The sequence below is a fragment of the Takifugu flavidus genome, chromosome 1 (assembly GCF_003711565.1).
Source record: "Takifugu flavidus isolate HTHZ2018 chromosome 1, ASM371156v2, whole genome shotgun sequence".
Taxonomy (NCBI): Eukaryota; Metazoa; Chordata; class Actinopteri; order Tetraodontiformes; family Tetraodontidae; genus Takifugu; species Takifugu flavidus.
Genome location: NC_079520.1, coordinates 24,717,974 through 24,739,236, shown reverse-complemented (window position 1 = coordinate 24,739,236; position 21,263 = coordinate 24,717,974). Strand labels below are relative to the sequence as shown.

The window sequence follows — 21,263 nt, the reverse complement described above, 5'->3', positions numbered from 1 at the left end:
CAGAGCACCAAAGACAAGCCTGGTGGATGAAAGGTTTGGATGAAAAGAAACGAGGGAATCTATTTGGACATCTTACGCAATTTTCTGCTTCAGATGCAGAAACAATTTTACAATATTTCTTTTCCATATAAAGAAAACTCCAGCGCCTTGCAACCCCGGTCTTTGGCTGGAAATAGAACCATGCTGCACTTGTTACTGGGGGGGTCTGGAAATGTGGCAACGCTGTCGGAGCATGAGAAGAGTGAACTGGACAGGATTTCAGATGGAAACATTGGAAACACGTCCACATTTATTTTGGTTCCCTACAAACCAGATTTTGACTGATCCATGACCAGGGACCATGTCATCCTTAACAAGGATACTGTCGAAGGCTTGCTTATCTCATCGGCCCTCATCGTGCTCCTAACCCATGCGAGCCCGTCACAATGTTAAACAGCTACTGGTAACTATTTTGATAAGACAACAGCTAACGAACACAGTCAGAACAAAACAAAAGAGAAGCTAGGAAGAAGCCAGGAATGAAAGCAACAAACCCATGCGACCTTGGCCTCTAGAGGCGATCTGTTTCCCTTTGTGACAGCAGCGCCAATAATATTGCGATCTAGAAACTCTTGGAGGGAAACATTGCCTGTTTCCACTTTAAACAAACCTCCGAGTTTGTACAATTCTGTGGAGAAAATGAAGGGAAGCAGTTTGTATTTTAGCCAAACTTTTCCACAGCTTTTCACAAATTCCATGCGAAGCAGGAATTCCTTAATGTTGCAACCATGAACCAAGATAATTAAGATTTTAACAAATGCCAAATCAAACCTAACCTGAGATTACCGTACCTGAGAATCCCCAAACTTGGCTTCTGCATTACGAGATTAAGGTATTAAACTGACCACCAACGTCCGTAGAACGTAGAAGACACAACTGTGGGTGAAGTTCTCGGAGCCGATCCGACCTCAAATTGGACTGATGAAGGAGGAATGTTGAAAATCATGCTGAAAAACGGCTTGGCATTCAGACCACTGGAGAGTTCAAATTGCTATGGCAACATGAACCCAAAAGGATTTGCTTGTTTTCCTGGCTCTCCACATGGAAATTTTAATCAGAGACAAGGAAGACAAGATGCGGCAGACTCAATTACAATTTAAGAATAACGGGAATCATTTCTCGGCCAATTTAGCTAAGCTAATCCTGCTGTTAGCATGTAGACATCATTGCTGATTACCTGGATGGTTTTTAATTGAAGTGTAATAAAACTGGTTATTGAGAAGATTGAGGAATATCCAAGTCTTCACTCGGTATTCAAACTGCAGATACCTAATTTATTTTGCCCATTATTCCACAGTAATATTACATATTACCCATAAGGTGTGGTTGCCATATCAACATCAACAGGGGTGCTAGTTTAGTCGACCGATGGCAATTGGGAAACCGGTCTTCCTGAGACTGGAAGTGGTGGTTTCTAAGACTTTGTTGCATCTTCCAGATGGCAGGAGCAATAGCAGATGGTGGAAAATGTTAAGTATTGTCTTTGTTTATGATCTTCGGGAGTGTTGCACAGTCAGACCAGTTTCCATAGCACATTGTTAGACAAGGCAAGAACAGACCCACAACTGAGAAAAGGTAGAAAAGGTACAACAGCTGGGTCTCTTTGTGCTTGTAGCATACATAAAAGCCTCACTATTCCATCACCGGATGCAGCTCTGCAAGACAAAGCTGTGTAATACTTTATTATTTACACTTTACCACTAAAGAAACCCTGATACAATTTGCTGGAGGTGCAGTGAGGGCATAGACAGCATGCCAACACGTGTGTATCAGTGCAGAGAGCACAGACAAGTTGAAGGAAATGCACCACCTGGATTTAGTTTGTAGATTGATCAGGGAACTTCAGGGCACTCCATCACGCGTTCAGACCAAAAATAAGTTAATATTTACTGTCTCGGAGTGGCATTCCCCCCTGGTTTTCATGTATTCATAAAAACATCCTGACCTCATTTTATTTTGTTTTGATGAAAGCCAGCCGCTAGATTTGGAGTTTTGAGACTTTAAAGGTTACTCCTGTGATTCTCGGATAAAAAAAAAACCCTTTAATAAAAACAAAAGAAGGCTTTTGATGGCAAACACAACACAAGGTGTCCAATTTTCACGCTGAGATATAGTTTATTTCCCGCTCAGTGGGGTGAGCTGACCCAGAGGACCGAGGCCAACCGTAATTAAGCCGCGTATTATGGTCATCGCCATCCGCCTGACGGCAATCAACGGCTCCTGGAGAGTGCACCGGGGTGCACGATCTCAGCGGGTGGCCGAGGTTGTTTCGTTACCGCCTGTGCTGTGGTGTGAACAGGAACATCGCTTTGCCCCGCGCCTCCGTCTGATTGAGGGTGAAATCATGTGGAATCGCTGTTGGTCCTGAGGTCATGTCCCTCTGATCAAACTGTGACCATTTCGCCGTCTCAATCACGCACATTCGAAAAGATGATTCATCAATCAACTTCTGGGTGGAGGAAGTAATTCCAAACGCTTACAACATTTTATTGGGGTCGTTTGAACATGTCATTAATAAACTGAATTAAGTTGTTCCAATTCCTGTTTCCCAGACTGAAACTTTGATATAAATTTAAGTTAAAACAAGGGATTCCACAAGGTTTCGTACTTGGACTACTGCTATTCACACTGTACAACCTTCCCTTTATATATAATATAAGAAAATGCTCAAGATGTCTGTTGCTGTAACCACTGATGAACTCCTGACATGTTTCACATCATAAAAAAATCACAATAAATAATTAATGCTGTTTAAAACTTGAGAGTTGAAGAACAATCCCAACCAGAGATTATTAAAAAACAAAAAAACAAAAAAAACACAGGCATCTACAAATTCTAAATCTTATTTTAATCATCATGATCAAACTTGGATACAGTCATCCTCGTGTTTTCTTCTTCGCCACCCTATGTGCTAATCATGATATCTTAGCCATATTTAGCAGCATTGATACATGAGATTAATAAATTAGGAGGTACATAGAACAAATCAGGCAGTCAGGTCCATCACTATAACAAAATGAGGTATATTACACTCAGATCATCATCTAGAGAAGAGGATCAGGGCCACGTGTGGAGAATGTATATGAGTTTCTCTTTTTGCTCAGATTATTGATCTGCTTTTAGAGTTGTTTTTTTTTCTTTTTAGTAAAGTTCAACATGTTTCTGAGAATTAAACGAAAAAGGTCAGAAAATTAGAATAAGATATGAAAGTTGAAAGTTCTGCGTGGCCTCAATCCTCTCCCGAAACACTGCCGACAACATTTAAAATTAGCATTTAAAGCAGCACATTCTTTAACACTCGAACATATAGTGTCATCTTAAATCACACTGATGCATTATATATATATCAAAAAGACACAAAAATACCTTTCACGGCCATCGTCTAAATTTGCCAACATAATTTTTTAGAGTTTTCTGCCAACAATGACTACTCTACATCAGTGCCGTGTTAACTACATCAGCAAGACGCTACCGTGAGAAGCAGGTACAGACACACAGAGGCCGTTTCTAAATCATGAAGTGTTCATTAACAGAGGCGAATAAGGCATTTATTGATTATATCTATAGATCTATATTGATAAACAACTATTTCACAGAATTTAAGGCATTGGCTGTCTTGGCGTGTCACACAGCACTATGCAATGTGTCATATATCCAAGACAACCGTCTCTCCTCTGTATTAGCAGAAAATTTTCATCTGAGTGATGAGAAATAGCAGAAACAAGAAATAAAGTCGCTGTTAAACCGCAGCTTCTAATTTTTGGCCCAAAGGTTGATTACTGCTAAATTCTATTGGCACTAACTAAACACGCAGACAGCATCTGACAGATGGCCCACTGTTATATAGAGTCTATCCACGTTGCGTTAAAATCTCAGTTTAAAAGGATTAAATTGATTTTATAGAGCCAAATGTAGTCGAATGTAGGCACCTCTCATTACTGAGCTGCTTCCTATATGTGCTGTATATGAAAACATACATTATAAAAGCATTTTATCAGCGTGACTGTCTTCAAAATCTGCCTGGATAGTCGGCAAATATGGAGAAAAAAAAACATTTTCCATGTCTTTGTGGAAGTATAGAAAAAAAAGGAAATAGTTCCTTTAAATTCCCACTGATGGTGTGATTTATAGTACCGTAATCACATCACACAATTTATTGAGAATATTCTAACAGAAACTGACTTTTTGGTTATCCCACAATACTCTAATTGGACTTTATTGGTACATCTATTGCTTCTGTGGGAGGCTAACTGTCTTAATGGAGTTAACACTAACGGAGAATGTTAAAAATCTAAATTTGTTGGTTAGCACAGCGAGCTAGCGTCCTGTGTAAAGCATTAAATTCTGATTATGAGCATGTTGGTTCATCACATGGTTCACTGGGTGTGTTAAATGTGTTGTCCGCCTCAAAGTTTAGCGACAGAACATTGAGACATTTATAAACTCACACCGATTAAAAAATGAACTATAAACTATTTTTTTAACAGAATAAAGATATTAAAATTGTCAAACCCATTTTTGCCAAATGAATTGTTTTATTCCCGAAGGTCGGCATCCAGGCAGCTTTAAATTTCAAATTTTGAACAGCTCAATGGAGCTTCTGTTGAATTATGACCTCAATTTAAGGCAAAGTTGACCTCTTTCTTCAGTGAGAACAAGTAGCTTGTTTTTACAGCGGTCTTTTCTGCTTTCCTCCCCAGCTGTGATGGACACATTCACTGCCCGTTGCATGCACAAACCCAGGTCAGCACAGTCAAGCATGGTTCACTTGACTGAACAACCTGAGGGGCTCATGTCAGTCACGGGACCAGATGCAGTTGGAAGGCCCATTTTTTTTCATTTACAACTCCGCTTCGCTGAGCCTCTAAGTCCTTCAAAATAGCTGCTCAGGGCATAAACGATGCAAATGTATTTATGCACGTGAAGTAAGCAAAAGTAACACATCTCTCCTTTTTTTCGCGACACTACAAGGCAAGATACTACAAAAATAAAACGTGTTTAGGTTCCGCGTGCGTTGTACCCCAGTATACTTGAAATATCCTGAGCTGAACTGTCGTCTCTGCAGTACGGTTTCATCTGTTATACAATTACAGGACTTGGTTTTATATGAGGTTTTGACAAGGCTAGTTTTGAATGCTACATACGGTTTGGACATTTAACCTTTGCACAGACAAAAACAACGCACACACACCAATTCCTTGTCCTTTTTTTGTGTCAAAACAAATAAATACTCTACAAATAGATACTCTTTATCTCCAACTGGAAGCTAACCTAGTGAAGCTTACGGAGGGCCCATTCTTCTTTGCATGACTGTGTCTGTCTCTCCAGGTGGATGTGAAATCTTCCATTACTTATTGCACTCGCAACAAGTTCACTGCACTGATCGCCTCCTCTGGGCACTCGGTATGCAAGCACAGTGCTGCTGCTGCGCAGAGATTTGCCCTTGTTTGTTGTAGCTTTCCCGTTTATGAAGGGCATGTCAGGCTAGATTCAAGCAGACGTGGAGAGGAACCACCAGTTCTGTCCTCTTCTTCACTGACAATAAATCTTCTTTATGGTTCAGTGAGAGCTGCCAGGTCAACTCTCACACCGTGTCCCTTCATTCTGCAGCACACACACACACACATACACACAGGCACCCCTCCAACCCAACACATTGGCCATCACTCCGTCGTTGGTATGCTGTTGACTCGGTTGTCCTGGCTGTCCCCGGACGCGTTCAGCGAGCTGCGCTTCAGCAGCCTATTGACGATATCAGTGCACGTCTTCTTGTACTGGTGTCGGAGCAGGGAGTACACGAAAGGGTCGCAGGCGGCCTTGCTGTAAGTTAAGCACTTGGAGACGATTCCCCAGTGGGGGTTGATAGGCACCGCTGGGAATAACTCCACAATGCTGCAGGCAAGCATAAAGAGAGGGTGTTAGGGGTGAGAGCGAGCTGGAGCGTGTACCAATGCTCCAGGGTCTTATGCAGCAAAAATAAATAAATAAATCATCAGATTTTCTTTATCGACAGCCAATGTTGTCACATCAGTGGTGTGGCAGCCATAGTAACCAGCCCCAAAATCTAGGATTTTACCAAACACAAGCTCCAGACGGCGTTGCCACAGCTGCAGAGCCTCAAACACAACAGCGACAATCGAAGGCGTCTGTAGCTCATTAGGCAGCCAGCGTCTTTTGACACCAGGCCCGGCCACCCTGCTACTACGACTCCAACAATGATTTGTCAGTAACAAATCTTTTAGTCAGGCTCCACCGCCTTCATGTCAGCGCCACAGCACAACGCCAACCTGAGGGTGGAGCTTCCCTTTTTTGCACGTGAGTACATACTGGATCACACGCCCTTGCAGCCATTAACCACTTTGACCAGAGCGGCCTCGAATGCTATTATCATATCTGCAGTCAACCACAAGATTAAACGTAGGCATTCATTATGTAAAACAGTGGCAACACTTGCCTTGAAGCTATTATGTCTAATTTCTTATTTGAAAACAGGCAATTTGGCATGACAGTAAAGGCAGAAGTATGAAGCAACCTTGTCTAAGCAGTGATGAGAGTCTAGAAACAAGCCAATTAACCTTGATTGGTAGCTGGTATTGAAGGCCCAGCAAGCGATCATGAAGGACAGAAGACGACGCGTGCTTCCAGCACAAGAAACAAATTCTCCTGTTTGAACTTATTTGATTTAGACGCTCACTCAGAGATCTCTCTCCTGCTCGTAGAGCCCCATTACTTATTTTACGCGTTCTCTCATTTTAGGGTTTGTTAAATATCTATCAGCTACGATAAATACTCGGGGGATCACTCCGCGCACGATTCAGCACTTTGGCGGCAGCTAGAAAAGGGCCGACCAGCAGCCATCTCTGGCATTTGCCCACTCGTACCACAGAGCTGGAATGAACAGAAGGTTTCGTCAGCTGCCCCACAGCCCAGCAGGGCATTTTCTGTGCACACAATGACCCCTGCATCAAACGAGCATCAGAGGATGCACTGGGGGGGAGCTTTCAGCATAATATACTCCGATTATAATTAGTTACCAGCCCTCTGGAATGGAGAGAATGTACAGTGGCGTGTGGTCATCTATTATTGATGCTGTATGAATAAGAAAATGGGAGTGCTGTTGGTCCAAGTATGTGGAAACGTCACCCTCGGAGGTGGTGAGGGGGTTTTTGCTTTGATATCCATTCTACACTCGTCACATTTTAATGACAGACGTTTACAGGAAGCCATTGTTTCTTATCAGGCCAGACAAGTTAAATGCGATACAGACATATTTTTTTTAAAAATGGTTAAAAAAAACAAAAAACAAAACCACGGCACACTACAGACTATGCAAATCCTCTATACTAACTTTTTGACAACACATTGACAGATAGTATTCGCTATTAATTCAGCGCACATTGGAAATGGAGAAGATAACAGCTGGAAAATAATTAAAATGAATCGCTGGCGCTTGAAACAAAAATTGTATCAGAACAATGTTGGCAAGGAAGAATAAGCAATCAGTCTTATAAAAGACATTCTGCTCTGTCTGTATGATAGATGGCTGACACCGAATGTATGTGTGTGATAAATGTTGAGTTATTCTTTTGCTGAAATAGTATGACAATTAGTATGCAGTACATGCTATGTGGAAGTTGAATTTAATATGAAGTCTGCATAATATTTTCTGCTGGCATGAAGGCGCGCTGGTGACGATAATATTAAAATATCTAAAAGGAAATTTGAAACCAACTAAGGGGGAAGTCCACTAAAACCACAGAGCTGAAGGCAGAGTCAATGTCCTTCTGTCAGTGGGGTTGTTATAGAGGCAACTAGATTGCTTTCCATTTTCCATTAGCAACTACCAGTAATACTAGACCAAAAGCAGGACTTTATTTATTCATTTAGTCTTTAATGGAGACATGAGGGCAGATAGGAACGGTGCCAGGCTGCCAGGCTGACTGGATCGCCTGTCAATCTTCGTTTCCCCAGGATATTACGCGCTAGTGGAAGCGACTCTTGCAGGAAACCATCTAGGGTAAATTCTGATGGGTTAGTCATTACTGCCATCAGTGGAAGCAAAGATTTGTACTAATTTGTCCAGTCAAACTTCTTTCCTTCTCCTGGGAGCTTCCTTCCTTAAACATGAGTCGCTTTTCCAAACCTTTGCTTTTGCTAAATTGGTTTAAGGCACAGGAGTGATGTCCTCACTGACTTACTGGATGAACCCAAACAAGAACGCTTAAAAGAGAACTGTAATCAATATCTATTGCCCCGACGTATCCCACAATGCATCACAAAAAGTCAGTCCTGCTTTGTGGTTGTCTGCCGTGTTCCAATATTGATTTCAGGCTGATCGGGGCACGAAGGTGACGTGGTTGTCAGTGGCTGAGTACCACAGGGAGCACCTTCAGTGATGTCTAAAAGACACGAGACTCAGGTGTAAGCATATTCCAACTAATAACACGGCACAGAGATTTATGTGACGGTGTAATTACACTTAGTTTAACAGTCCATGTCCTGAGGGGCCCCCATCATTTTCACACTGTCCCCCTTTGACGTATCAGGAAAACTATGACTCAGATCAAGACATCAAATGTCTAAAAGAGCTCTGTAGGATTCCAAATGTGACAGGAAAACATCATTATGTAACAATAACAGCTATTTGATGATGACTGTTGGGGAGAGGCCATTATTATGAGATGTCAAAAGCATTTAAGCAAATCCGGATGATGAAGAAGGCAGCACAGTGACCGCATTCCCGACAAGATATCTGAAATATTCCACTGTGCTTCAGACTCACTAGCTCGTTTTGTTAGAACGCAATATTTCTTATGTCTTAACCTCCACCAGTGAAAAATATAATTAAGTATTTAACAAATTAAAATGTCTTGTGCATATATGGGGTTGAAAATATAACAATATAAGAAGATGGATATTTTCATTCAAATATTTAAATAAAGAAATGATAAAAGTTACAATAAAATTTAAAAAGATGTTTGTAAATGATGAATAGAATAGAATACAATACAATACAATACAATACAATACAATACAATACAATACAATAGACATGCTATAATTAAGGACAATTAAACTTGCAGCCAGCAGCTGTTGACATTCACAGTTTTCAATAAATTAAATTGAACACACACACCCACACACACAAACATGCACACACACACACACACACTCTTTCTCCCTCTCTCTCTCTCTCTCGCCCTCACCCAATCAGCAAATTTGTCATTATTGGCTTCTGATGCTTCCCCACACTGTGTCAACACTACAATCGGTACCATCACCTGCGTGTGTTGTTCCTACTCACAGCCTCAGTTATGTCCGGCCTTCTATTTCACATACCGAGCCCAGGGTGGATAATGCCCACTTACAAATGCATATTTCCTCCACTTGTCAAGTCGCATGTCATCTTTGGGACCTGTGATGGATGAAGTGGGTTTTACCTGAATAAATGATGCGTTCGTGGTACCTGAGCTTTAGAGGCGCTTATGTGGCGGCATCGGCGCAGCAGTGGAGGCATATTACCTATCACAAGGTCAGCGTGGAGAGGTGGCAAAGAGGAAGTGGGAGTGGTCAGCAGAAAGATAAAAGGCTGTGTGTGCTGCATTGTGCCAGGATGGATTCCCCACACACACACACATACCGTCTGACTCCCACCCACCCCACCAGGATCTCCCTCCAGCACTCACCGCGTGATGACATAGGGAGCAAAGCAGAGCATAAAGGTGCCGATGAAGGTGCTGATCTTCCTGGTGGCTCTCTGTCGTCGCCTCTTCTGCTCCTCCAGGCAACGCTGACGGACACTGGGGACACGAGAGCTCATGATCAGTGTTAGAGACTAAAGAGAGACCAAAGCTGTACAGTTATCTAATATTCATATAGTTGATTTGCAGGTGGGTTCTAATCCCATGTGGAGCTGTTACAATTTGAACTTTTTGCACTCACACGTGTGAACCTGATGACATAATAATCAGGTGGTATTTAATCTGGGGAAATGGGTGTGAGCTAGTCATCCTCAGCTATACAGAGGCCCAGATTCAGACACATTCTTTTAATGCAATTACAATTAAATTAAAGAGGAACATATTTTGCATCTCCTCTGAGTAATGTAGATAAATACAACTTCAAGTTTCAGATTTATTATCAAGCGAAGCAGAGGTTTTTTTTTCTGCTTTTCTGCTGGGCAGACTGTACAGCTTGTTCTTTTTAAAAAATAAAAATAAAAAGTCGTTTTTGCACAGTGCACTGTAGATTACAGTAAAAGGACAAAGAGTCACGATCTTAGTCGACTCACCTGGGGTGTATATCCACCAGCAGCACCAAAGTTTGCATTGTAATAACGTCTATCCGTTTGCAATGAAATCGTGCCACTTTAAATACTTTGAGGTATGTGACACACAGCACTATAAAAGAAAGGAGGAATGTGAAGGAGTGGAAAAACACGGTGAAGATAACAAAAGGCGTCCGACTGCTCGCCCTCGGGTTGGACAGTGTGCAGGACGCGTAAAGCCGGTGGTATCCCACCCAGGAGAGGCTAGTGGCCACCGTGGAGAAGGATATGGAGTGCGCCCACGTGTAGCCCAGCACGAACGCTGCGTCCTTGTGGCGCATTTTGGAGTGGTACCTCAGGGGGAACACTACCGCGATCCACCTGTCAATGCTGAGCGCTGCCATGCTCAACATCGAGTTGGTGGACAGGAAGGTCTCCATGAAGCCCACGGTCTGACAGAAGCCGTCCCCTCCCGGCTGAGCCTTGCTGACAAGTCCAACCAAAGTGAGCGGCATGTTCGACACGGTCAGCAACAAGTTGCAGAAGGTGAGGTTGAGGTTGAAGAGACCCGGGACTTGCTTGCGGATCTCCGGGTTGTACAGAAAGCAGATCAGCACCAGAACGTTGGACAGCAACGACACGATTATAATCACAACCACCAACACGGAGAGAATTACCTCCACAGTGTCCATCCTGTGCGCCCCGAAACTCATTTATCCCCACTTTTTGTGTGCCTCCCCATGTCCTGTTCCTGCCACTGCGAAAAGCCACTGATCACCCATAACCGTGCCCATGCATCCCGAGATCGCTCCTCTGGTGGAGATCCTGCACTTCTCTCCACTACATCGTTCCTCGCCGCTGGAAAGATGGTCAGTGAGGTTTCACAAGACAAAAATATGGGTTTGGCGTGGATACCCAATCCCGATATTCCTGTTATCCGTGTAAACTTAAGTAAAGCAGCTCCCGTGCCAAAGCTGCTCTATTCTGGCACTGCGTCTTGCGCTGGCTTTTTTTTTTGTCGTCCGGTGATGCGCTCTTGAGGCATCACCCATCCGCGCACGCTGCACAGCATGTGGGCTCCTAGGTGTCGGGGGGGAGGGAGGGAGGTAAACGAGCAGGAATCTTCCCCAAAATAAACCGAAGCTTAAATTCTTCCTTAAATTCACATAATCCGACTTAAAATGAATTTAAGCGATTTCTTACATGATTGGTGACTGTATATTGGTTGCCTGTATATTGCTGTCATTGTGTGACTACAGTAGGGTTTATATATAGATAGATATAGATATATATTTATTTATATAAAACGTTTGTTAAAATCTGGTTAGCATTAATAATTAACCAGCAATCACCACAAGGGATTTTAAATCAGTGAATCCTTGTCAAAAAATAACTACAAATGTGCTTCTCATACTTGCCCAAGCACCAGTAAACTGTATTTAAATATACATGTCTGTCTGTCTGTCTGTCTGTCTGTCTGTCTGTCTGTCTGTCTGTCTGTCTGTTTTCCCCACAGGTGGCTTGTTTAATTCAGAAAGACAAATAGATTAATGTCAAGTATGGTTGCGTCTCCTCCATCAAAATTCCGTCTCAGCTGCATTTACGCTTCACGTAGACTCCATCAGATGCTGAGCGGCGTCTCCCACTACCCTGGAAGCCCCCCCCCCCCCAGATGCGTCACTGTGGAGAATTTCTTCCTCAGATGTGTGGGAATGGACAGAGCCATGGCACGTGAGCTGCTGGAGCAGAGTGGTTAGGGTAAAAGGGGGGGGGGGGGGTAGAAGGTGTGGGTGGGAGGAAAGAACTCAAGCAACATACATGCAGAGAGGATCTAAGAGGTCGACCCTCTTCCCATCAACAGACATCTTCTGGACTTTTTTTTTAAACTGAAAAGCAGCTTGTCCCCGAGTAAGACCATGATGGATGCATTCCCCCCTCACATGTGATTGGCTTTTGCAGGAACGCCATCCGCTCCTGCTGTCGCGCACCGCTCGTGTTGTTCTCGCCTGTCAGTTCAGAGGCCTTATCAGCAGCGAGCCACCGGTTGATCTCAGGCACCGGCGCTTCTCCTTAATTATTCTTATAATTAAATTCCAGCTCTGCAGACAATAATAAAGTCATTCTAAAAATACAGCTTCAAGGGGATGTGGAAGGATGTAGGAGTAGTTCTTAAACAGACACCACTGTTCAGGGCCTGCACACATGTATTTAAGCTGAAAGAGGAGAGAAGTACCGAACCCCGATGATCCGCGTGAATGAAGCCTTGCAGCAGCTTCGGAGGACCCTTAGTTCTGAGCCAAATAATCGGGACCATTTGAGGCAGCTACTTTAATTTCTTTTGTTTGTACAACTCAATATTGAATCATCGTCTATACTGACCCATTAATCACACAGTGTTAGCATCACTGGCACATTTTTAGGATGCGACAGTCAACGCAGGTTATAGCTGCTGCCTCAGCCCTTTAATCCATCATGTGCCAAAGTCGATTTGAAACCGAGGAGGTTTTTGTCTGCGCGATCACTTAGAAATGACGATAAGTCGACTGTCTGCTTCGTTTGACAGTTTTTACCCAGAAAGACAGAGACGTTGATTTTTTTTACCCTAAAACCAGATATTTTTTTTCTCTCCATTCTTCATCTTCACTGGTAGAGAGACAAGTCAAGACACCTCAAGTCTGCATGTCTGCACTTTGACTATAACACCTTCTGTCAGAGGACCAAACGAGTGCAGGGCCCGACTGCAGGAGACGGTGGGATGAGAGACGCCCTGCAGCCCTCCATCTTTTTTTTTTCTTCTGCTGTGACGGTGTGGATTTGAATTTACTGCCAGCTCAATTTCCACACTTGACTCACCTCAGATTGGTGGAGTGAAGGCAGATTTAAACCCCGATGCTTTGCATTGATGTTTCCACTTTTCCCTACAAGAGATGGATGAACTGTCAGGACATCAGAGGGGGGAAAAGATGACAAAAGTGCAAAAGTTGTTCTTTTTTGAGTCCATTATTTAAGCAGAGGTGACGTTCTCAGTCAGAAACAACTGGGGAAAAGACAGGCTTTCAGGGGCAAATTGCTCACAAGCAAGATGTGGGGTGAAAATGATGGAAATGACAGTCGACTCGACTGCGAACGTGCAAAATTCTTCATGCTCCAGCAGCTGCAGTTAATTTAAGCCCCTTTGAGGCTCGCAGAGGAGTCATTTTCGAGACAAATCTAGTCCTGGCATAGCGCGAACCATCTACCTAAACAATTTAATGAATGTAAGTCACAAATAAATCTTAATACGCATTATTATGTGGGTTCAATTTAGCATTGCAGGCTTAAAGCCTGTAGCTGAACATTTCGATTTACAGGATGGCTCGACTGAAAGGATATCTGGACTCCATGTGGTATCAGGCACTCTGGCAACAAGAGGACAGGACACAAGCTTTCATCCTGCAGTGATGTGAGGAGGAGGAGGGGGGGTGATTGGACTCTGGTGGTGGGCAGAAACTCTAGACTGTCCTGCTCAGCTCAGGACGCACAAGCAGGAGTGCACCAGAAGAGAGGAAGACAAGGGTAGGGCCATGGGATTTAAAGGATGACGCTCCTAAATGTGTGTGGGTGGGTGTGTGGGTGTGTGTGTGCTGGCATTAATTGGCTTGGCCAACATCTAAAATGAACAGAGACTTAATGGCAGGCTAAGAAAGTGCTGAGGTGTTATTATCAAACTGCACTTGAGGCAAAGGTCCTTTTGTACCAAAAAAGTTCCTTTAATTGTTAATTTGGGAAATTACCATTTCTATAGAGATCAGATGTGATGTCACTATGGCTTAAAAGGTCCCGTAATAAAGAAAAAAGGGCTCTCAGTGGTTGACAGCTTAATCCAACATTACAGTAAATTCATCACATGAGAAATTGCCTCAATAGGGGTTTGTTCATTGACTGCTCGGTTGATAATAATGTCTGCTTTGGGGGGGTGGGGGGGGGGATCTTCCTCCACTATTTTTTACCTTACGTGCCACAAACAATGGTTTAATATTCTAATAAGAGTGAATAAGTGAGTGACGCACTGATGTTTGTGGGGTCGGCCCCGTCATCTCTCTCCAAAATGCCGCGTGGCCTTTTTAATTGAGCTGCAGCTATGTCGAGGAAACCGTCCAGGATTTACACGCAGAACTGTTGATGCAGCCACTCGAGTATCGAGCCCAGGTCAGTTTAAACCGGGGATTCAGAAGAGCTTTGGCTGAGTGACAGTAACAAGCTGCAAGCTGCTGCTGTGCAACTGTAGCCAACACAACATACAGATCTTAATGTGGGTTCCAGCACTGGCTGCATGTTTGGGCCATAAAACAAAAGGTTGTTTTCTGTAGAATTTCTTGTTTCTTGTTGAATTATTTAAATCTGATACCTGAAAAGGGGAGGCAATACATTGAAAAAAGGAAAATTGGCAGCGTGTATTTTCAGAAGTAATTTTTTGGGCTCCGACTTACAAAGTCTTTGTACATTTAGCTGTAATTAATAGAGTTAATTAGGGTGGCAGTAGCTCAGTTTTATGAGGACTGGGCTGAGAAGCGGTTCAAGACCCGTGGAAGGTGTTCTGGTAGTAGGGACTGGTGCCGGAACACTTCCAGAGCAATGCTGCGGTACCTTTGAGCAAGGTGCCGAACATCCAATTGCTGACAGGGCCCTGTGATGAACTGGCAACTCCAAGGGTGTACCCTGCCTTTGCCCGTATTTGCACCCTCCCCGTGACCCAGGAAGGGATAAAGCGGTCAAGAAAACAGAACAAAATGAAGCGTAATGGAGTTAATCCGCTCACAGTAACTAAAATAGTGGACAAGTTGACGGTGTCATCATCTGACCTCCAGTAAACAGCACAAGCAAACAATTTCTAATAAATCGATCTGCGTGTTGGCAATTCTGCATGAATGTGGGATTCTGATGCCTGAACACGTCCCACCGCAACCCCAGGGGGCCCAATCTCTGAAACCAGGCCACGTTCCAACTGCTGCTGCTGCTGTCAAAGTCCATAAAACAATAAACTTCCAATTACATCAACCCCTGCATCCCCAGAAATATCAGCTTTTTTCCCATCTAAAACATAATTATAGAACAGGAAAGTAAAAGAATAACAGACTATAGAAATACAGAAGAATTACCAAATTTCAGCAAATTATGTCCAGAGAACAATCGTGAATTATAAGAACACCGTGTTAAAAAATGAAAAGGTACTTGTAATTATGGAGGGTCACGTTTAACATTTGCCAGGAAAAGTGTAGCACAAACATGCAACAGCATCTCCAAACCCAAAACACTCACAACCACTATTTTCCCTCATTGCCTGGGGCAACAAACAGAGTGTGCTCCTTACTATTAAGACATAAAGAACTGGCCCCATATAGTGGGGAAAATACCATAAAAGGCAACAGAAAACCTTCAGAGGGCAGCATCAGTGCGGCTGCACTTAGCAAGTTCACTCTCATGACAATAACATTAACAGGGAGGAGAATACATTAGTATAAGTTATGGTGTGATTGGTCTAATTGGCTGCACAGATATCTTGGGACTTCGCGTGATGGCTCTCTTTGCACTTCATCGTCTGCAGCTGGTGAAAACACAGAAAATGAGCCTAAATCCTGCCTTTTCTGCCAGATTAAAAGGTGACTCCTGCTACTGTTTTAAACCGTGATAATAAGACATTCAAAGGATTATTCTGAGGCTATCTTTGAAGGCTGCACTCATGGTTGTGTGTTTTCTACCCCTGTTGGTTCAGTGACATCACCCTTCCTTAAGATAACACTGGCATGTTCTCCTCTACAAATACATCTATGATCAGTTTCCTACAAATCAGCTGTAATTTAAAAATTTAAAAAGTATTCTAATAAAGGCGTCATAGCGCTCACTGGGCTGTAAAATATCTGCTTGGAAATCTGAATATTCTTAAGAAAAATTGTCCCAAAACCCCGACAGGCTTCGTTTGAAAAGATCCCAAGCCTGTACTCCAACAAAACTCTCCTCTGAAACACCATTGTTCCTTAAATGTTATTCTATATGGACGTTTTAAAATAAAATACGTAGTAAGAACCAGCCAACCCCCGATTAGGTCCCTTCCTGTGCAACGCATTGCCTGTTTAAGGCAGGTGAAATTGCTGCCAAAAGACGACCAAAAGACGTTGACAAAGCCTCAGTTTGGCACCGGCTGACTTCCATTAGTCAACACGCAGTCATTCGCGCTTGGAGCTGGCCTTCTTGTCGCCGGACAGATGCATAAACATTCCCTGGCTTACAGAGTGATAAAACTCTGCGTAGGCGTCCAAAGAGTTTCAACTAGTTGCATTTTACCTTCTTATTGCACATTTTTCCCCCCACCGCACTATAACGTCTCAAGGCAGGTTGCTAGCAGTGGCTGTTACTTGGTAACGCTAAAGTAATGTGTTTTTAAATGTGTCTTATTTTTCCGAGGAATAAAACCACTCTGGTAGTAGCGTCTCTGGCACTCAAACCTGCTCAGTGCACCCGCATCCAAATGCAGCTCATCAATCAATGAGAGCGCACCTTAATGGGAGGGGAGCAGCAGAAATGGAGGCAGAGGTTTGAGTGCTGTTATTAAACATAAGAGCCTTCTAGCTCACAGAGAGATAAACTCTATTAAGCACTAAAAGATCAATGTTGCAGCACATCCAAAGCAACACGCATATTATATATGTACCTCGGATATAGAAGAGACAATTGTCCACTGTTTAAAGCCATCCCACACGTTTGTGCTTGTCCATCAATCAATAAAGAAATTCTGAGTCGGTGCAATAAAGTGCGAGACACTGGGTGCCAGGAGCAATGACAACATGGTGACCTATTGATCAGAGATGGGGCATCCTAATCAAAGCTTGTGTGCGGAGCATTTTGAGAGGGGCATTTACGAATGAGACAATCTACTAGGAAATCAGATGTGTCTAACAGGATAGTGCAACCGGTTAACATTGAATTACTACACAATTAGGGATTTCGTGTAGACAGATAATGTTTAATATTTTAGATGTGTTTTAGTGTTAAACAGTGCCATCTAGCGGCAATAACAATAACGTAAATACGCCACAGTTGATTGAAATGAACAGTACTAATAAAGTTAATGGAATATTGATTTATCAATAATTGATTATTGCCACATTCCTTCATCCATCCATCTCTGTTAATCATCTGACCTTACCAGCCTGCTGTTTTATACCCCTGCTTTGAACTGGAAAGTCTATTTTCCCAGTCACTCATCTAATTCTCCATGAAGATTAATTTGCTCCCATAATTTAGTTCCAGAGTAACTGAATAAATCCTCAAAGAAAAAAAACCCATCAGTGCCCCATTCACCTTTGAGAGGAGCCTTAATTGGAAATGCTAATGTGCCTTTATTCATTTATTTCTGTCTTAACCGGGGTGATGTGAACAAAATGCAACAAGGGGATGATAGCAGATTTCCAGCATCCCATTAATTTCGTATCAACTTGATTACATTAATATAAAAGGGTGCGCGTGTGTTTGTGTGTGCGTGTGTGTGCGTGCTCGTGTGCCTTACTCCAGTGTACAATTAACCACTTGTGTTCTTACACTGATCTAACTGTTGAGTTGAGACATCTGTTGTGTGTGAGGGTCTGCAGACAAAAATTCTTCCGGATTATGGTGCACACATATTAATCCATTTATATTCAAGAATTAGTTTTATGAGCTTTGAATTCGTTAACTGGAAAGGGTGTAAATCTGCTATCTGCCAAATGGCTGATTTACAAAAGAGATGATCTGAAAAATCATCACCATGGTGACAAGCGCAAGCTCATTTACGCGTGCTCGCCCGCCATCTAGCGAACAATAGTGGTATTGCAACTGGCGCTGAAGGCTGCAAAAGGCAACGAAACGTGGAAATAAAATTTAATCAGCGGTTCCTCCTTGTGGAAATGGAAGGTTATTGCTGTTTTTATCGGGTTTATTTTCGCCTCAGCTGTTTGTCACTGATATCGAAGAATTAATGGACAAAACTTGAGCCACTGCGTTCGGACTGACGTCTCAGCTAAATTTGTAGTTCTAAATTCATTCATTCATTCAGAAAAAAAGTCCAATAATTACCATTCTGCTCAAGTGGGGCAAATATTAAAATTGAAGGTGAAGTGAAGGTGCTTTGAGAACCTGTTTGAATGTCACAAGTCAGATTCGAGGGCCAGAGACAAAGCTCAATTTGAGGTTTTGTCCTGCTCTGCAGATGGGATGAAGCTACCTCTCTGCTTGTTTAGATTAATAGCAGGCCCACACTAGGGCCATTAAATGTTGAAAGACCACTGTGCTACCTCTTCTCCAGCATTATCCTGGGAGCTGCATCCTCCATAATAGCAGTATGCTCTTCAAATTATTAGTCTTCTCCGGCCATTTGAAAAAGCTGAATTTTTATTATAGGCCTGGAGGAGAGGTATAAGATAATCATTTTTTAAAAAGTGTTTAAAGGAAACCTTTTTTGCATTTAGTGGCTGGACAACAGAGTTTAGTCAATGTTTTTTGCTTGCTTTGTGATTTCATTATATGTGCACTTAAATAAGGTTTATTACATCTCTAATGCATAAAATTATACATTATTTATAATTATGGCTTCAATTACAATAGAATAGAAATAAATAATTAAGATGTGACTGAAAATACTTTCTTGGCAAGTAAAGCCATTTTATGTTCAGCTTTACCTTCTAATCTGCATGAAATATACTGTATATTAACCAAAGGGTTTCCTCCTTGCGGAGGGTTGTGAATAACTGGGGGTTATGGTGATTTCCTCTGCATATAAGAAGCAGCTTGTTGCTAGATGCCAGGTTATTGATCACAGAGGGAAAGGAATCATAGACTCATAAGAAGAGAACAAACCTGGTCCGTTTGTGTGGTGATGAATACAAACACCAAGTGTGATGGCTCATACATCTGTATATAATTAAATTCTTATGATTCATCATCATGATAAATAGAAAGGTTCCCACAGTGAAGTAAAAAAGTGCCTTTTGCACCCTGCAGAGGGCACAGAAAACCCAAGAGGAACCTTTAAAAGACCAGAAAGCCCCCATTTAATTGCAACACACAGGAAATTACCGAGTGAATGGGTCAGGTGCTGATAAGAGGCTAAAGCCCCGGGAAGGTTGCCCCTCCCCGAAACCAGAAGAGACTCAATCCCACCACCGATTCATCACAAAGGCCCAGTCTGAAAGCCTGGCAATCTGATTGCACTGTCATCCAGATTCATAATTAATATATTTATCAAATTAATCGCTGAAAAAGGACCTGGGCTCCTTGAACAGTAGGCAGATTCATTTGCCAGAGGCTCATCTTACCACTAATGAGGGCGTTGTCAGTGAAATAGGCCAGGAGAGGGCCGATGCCTCAGACCTCATGACAGACAAATTGCTGCTCTATGTGAGGCTGATATGGGGAATTAAGAGAGTGAAAGACAGGAGAAAATGTGGTTATTTGGTGACAGCCACAATTGGACCTTTGTTTTAGCCCGTGAGTACCAACCTGGAGCGACATGAAAGGGGGCCTCTTTCGGTTTAATGTTCGGGAAGAGCTAAAAATACCTGTTATTGCACCTCTGCCTCTCCAAATCATTGATCAAACAGCCTCAGTTGGTTGCTGCTGTGTAGAAATAGTTATAGCTGGCTATTTAGAACCAGAGATCATCACCTGATGCATGTTGGGCTTTTTTTCTACTGAAGCATAAAGAAAATGTCAAAAATGCTGACTCTAAATCTAATCATCATAACTTCGATATCGGATTATCGGACGTTTGTTCAGATGTGTGTGTGTGTGAGAAGAGCCAGCCTCTGGTCAGACCCGGTTCACTGGTAATTACAAATGTGCCTCGATTTTGGGCACAAATGCTGTCATGTGACTCTTGAAGGGATCCCTATTTGTCTCCAGGGTTCCCTTCTGGGCCCCTGAAAAGCATACAATGGACCATAATAACTAGCCCTCAACCCCGCTCATCACCCTTGAACTGTAATTACAGGATAAATTAGCTGCAAGTGGATACCAGGCGCCATTATTATGATCAAGTGATGGTATTCATTTTTGAAAAATTTCTTTTAATGTATGTTGTTTGATTACAATGAAATCCTTTATTTTTTAAACTGCATTTCAAACTGCGTAAATTTACTCCAATTCTATGGATCACAATGATACTGTTGTGATGTTTCATTAATCATCTTTATTTACGATTATAGCACCATTACGAGTCATTCCTGAAATGAAATGGGCAATTTCTGTTTTCACATTGTGGATTTTCTTTCCCCAAAATCAAAACAAGAGTGTAAACATTATATTGTTATATTCTGCATGTGCTCCTGCTAAAACAGGTGATTTTTCTGGTTTACGCGGGTGAAAAAACAGCTTGTTTACACTGGAATAATGTTGTTTTGACATGTTGTCCTCCTCAGGGATCGGGCCTGTGGCGTTGGTGTTTACACTGGCTGCCAGCAGCTGGTCCAGGCCGTTTTCCGGCACCTCTGGATGAATGGAGCCGCTCCTCAGAGCCAGCGACTGTGCAGGACAGGTAGCAGAGGCGTTTCAGAGGGTCAGTCTACGCCAATCCAATTAGTCTGAGGGCTCTCTTTGTAATTGCAGACTATTAGAGATATGTAGCACGAGGGGTTCAGAACCATTTTCGCACACACTGAAATGGCACCAAGGCCTCCTCTCGCATCCAGTGATAATTGAACAATTAAACTTTAGCATACACATTACCTCTTCATATGACATAACTAATCACACAGGCAGAGCTGTGGCCTGTGCCAAAACTGTTTTTCACACCTTTGTTTCCGAGCTCACTATTGAACTGTGTTTCCTTTCTGTCTTTTCAGTTTCATATTCATCTCGTTCAGTTTGAAACGCTTGACTTCGAACCTTTTTCTTGGGTGAACCAGGGACATTTTAAGACTATAAGGATATCCAGGATATCCTCTCCAGT

General features: G+C 42.6%; 1 protein-coding gene across 2 annotated transcripts; it reads right to left on the bottom strand.

Moving 5' to 3' along the window:
• Nucleotides 1-2,486: 2,486 nt before the first annotated feature.
• Nucleotides 2,487-11,372, bottom strand: LOC130528150 (G-protein coupled receptor 26-like). 2 transcript variants are annotated; one of them, XM_057037184.1, is made up of 4 exons: nt 10,984-11,372; nt 10,331-10,893; nt 9,726-9,839; nt 2,487-5,931 (listed from the first exon to the last, which is right to left on the bottom strand). In XM_057037184.1, the coding sequence occupies exons 1-4, from the start codon at nt 11,017-11,019 to the stop codon at nt 5,703-5,705; spliced, it is 942 nt and encodes a 313-aa protein (XP_056893164.1). In that variant the 5' UTR covers nt 11,020-11,372; the 3' UTR covers nt 2,487-5,702. The 2 variants fall into 2 exon arrangements, with proteins under 2 accessions (XP_056893164.1, XP_056893158.1); XM_057037178.1 differs by having other exon boundaries at nt 10,331-11,372.
• Nucleotides 11,373-21,263: the final 9,891 nt, after the last annotated feature.

Bases quoted from the DNA above. Each gene is read 5' to 3' on its own strand.
- LOC130528150 (XM_057037178.1), bottom strand. From the start codon at position 11,019: ATGAGTTTCGGGGCGCACAGGATGGACACTGTGGAGGTAATTCTCTCC. The intron at 9,840-10,330 runs GTGAGTCGACTA...TCGTGTCCCCAG, and splicing joins CTGGTGGATATACACCCCAG to TGTCCGTCAGCGTTGCCTGG. The intron at 5,932-9,725 runs GTGAGTGCTGGA...GCTTGCCTGCAG, and splicing joins GCTCCCTATGTCATCACGCG to CATTGTGGAGTTATTCCCAG.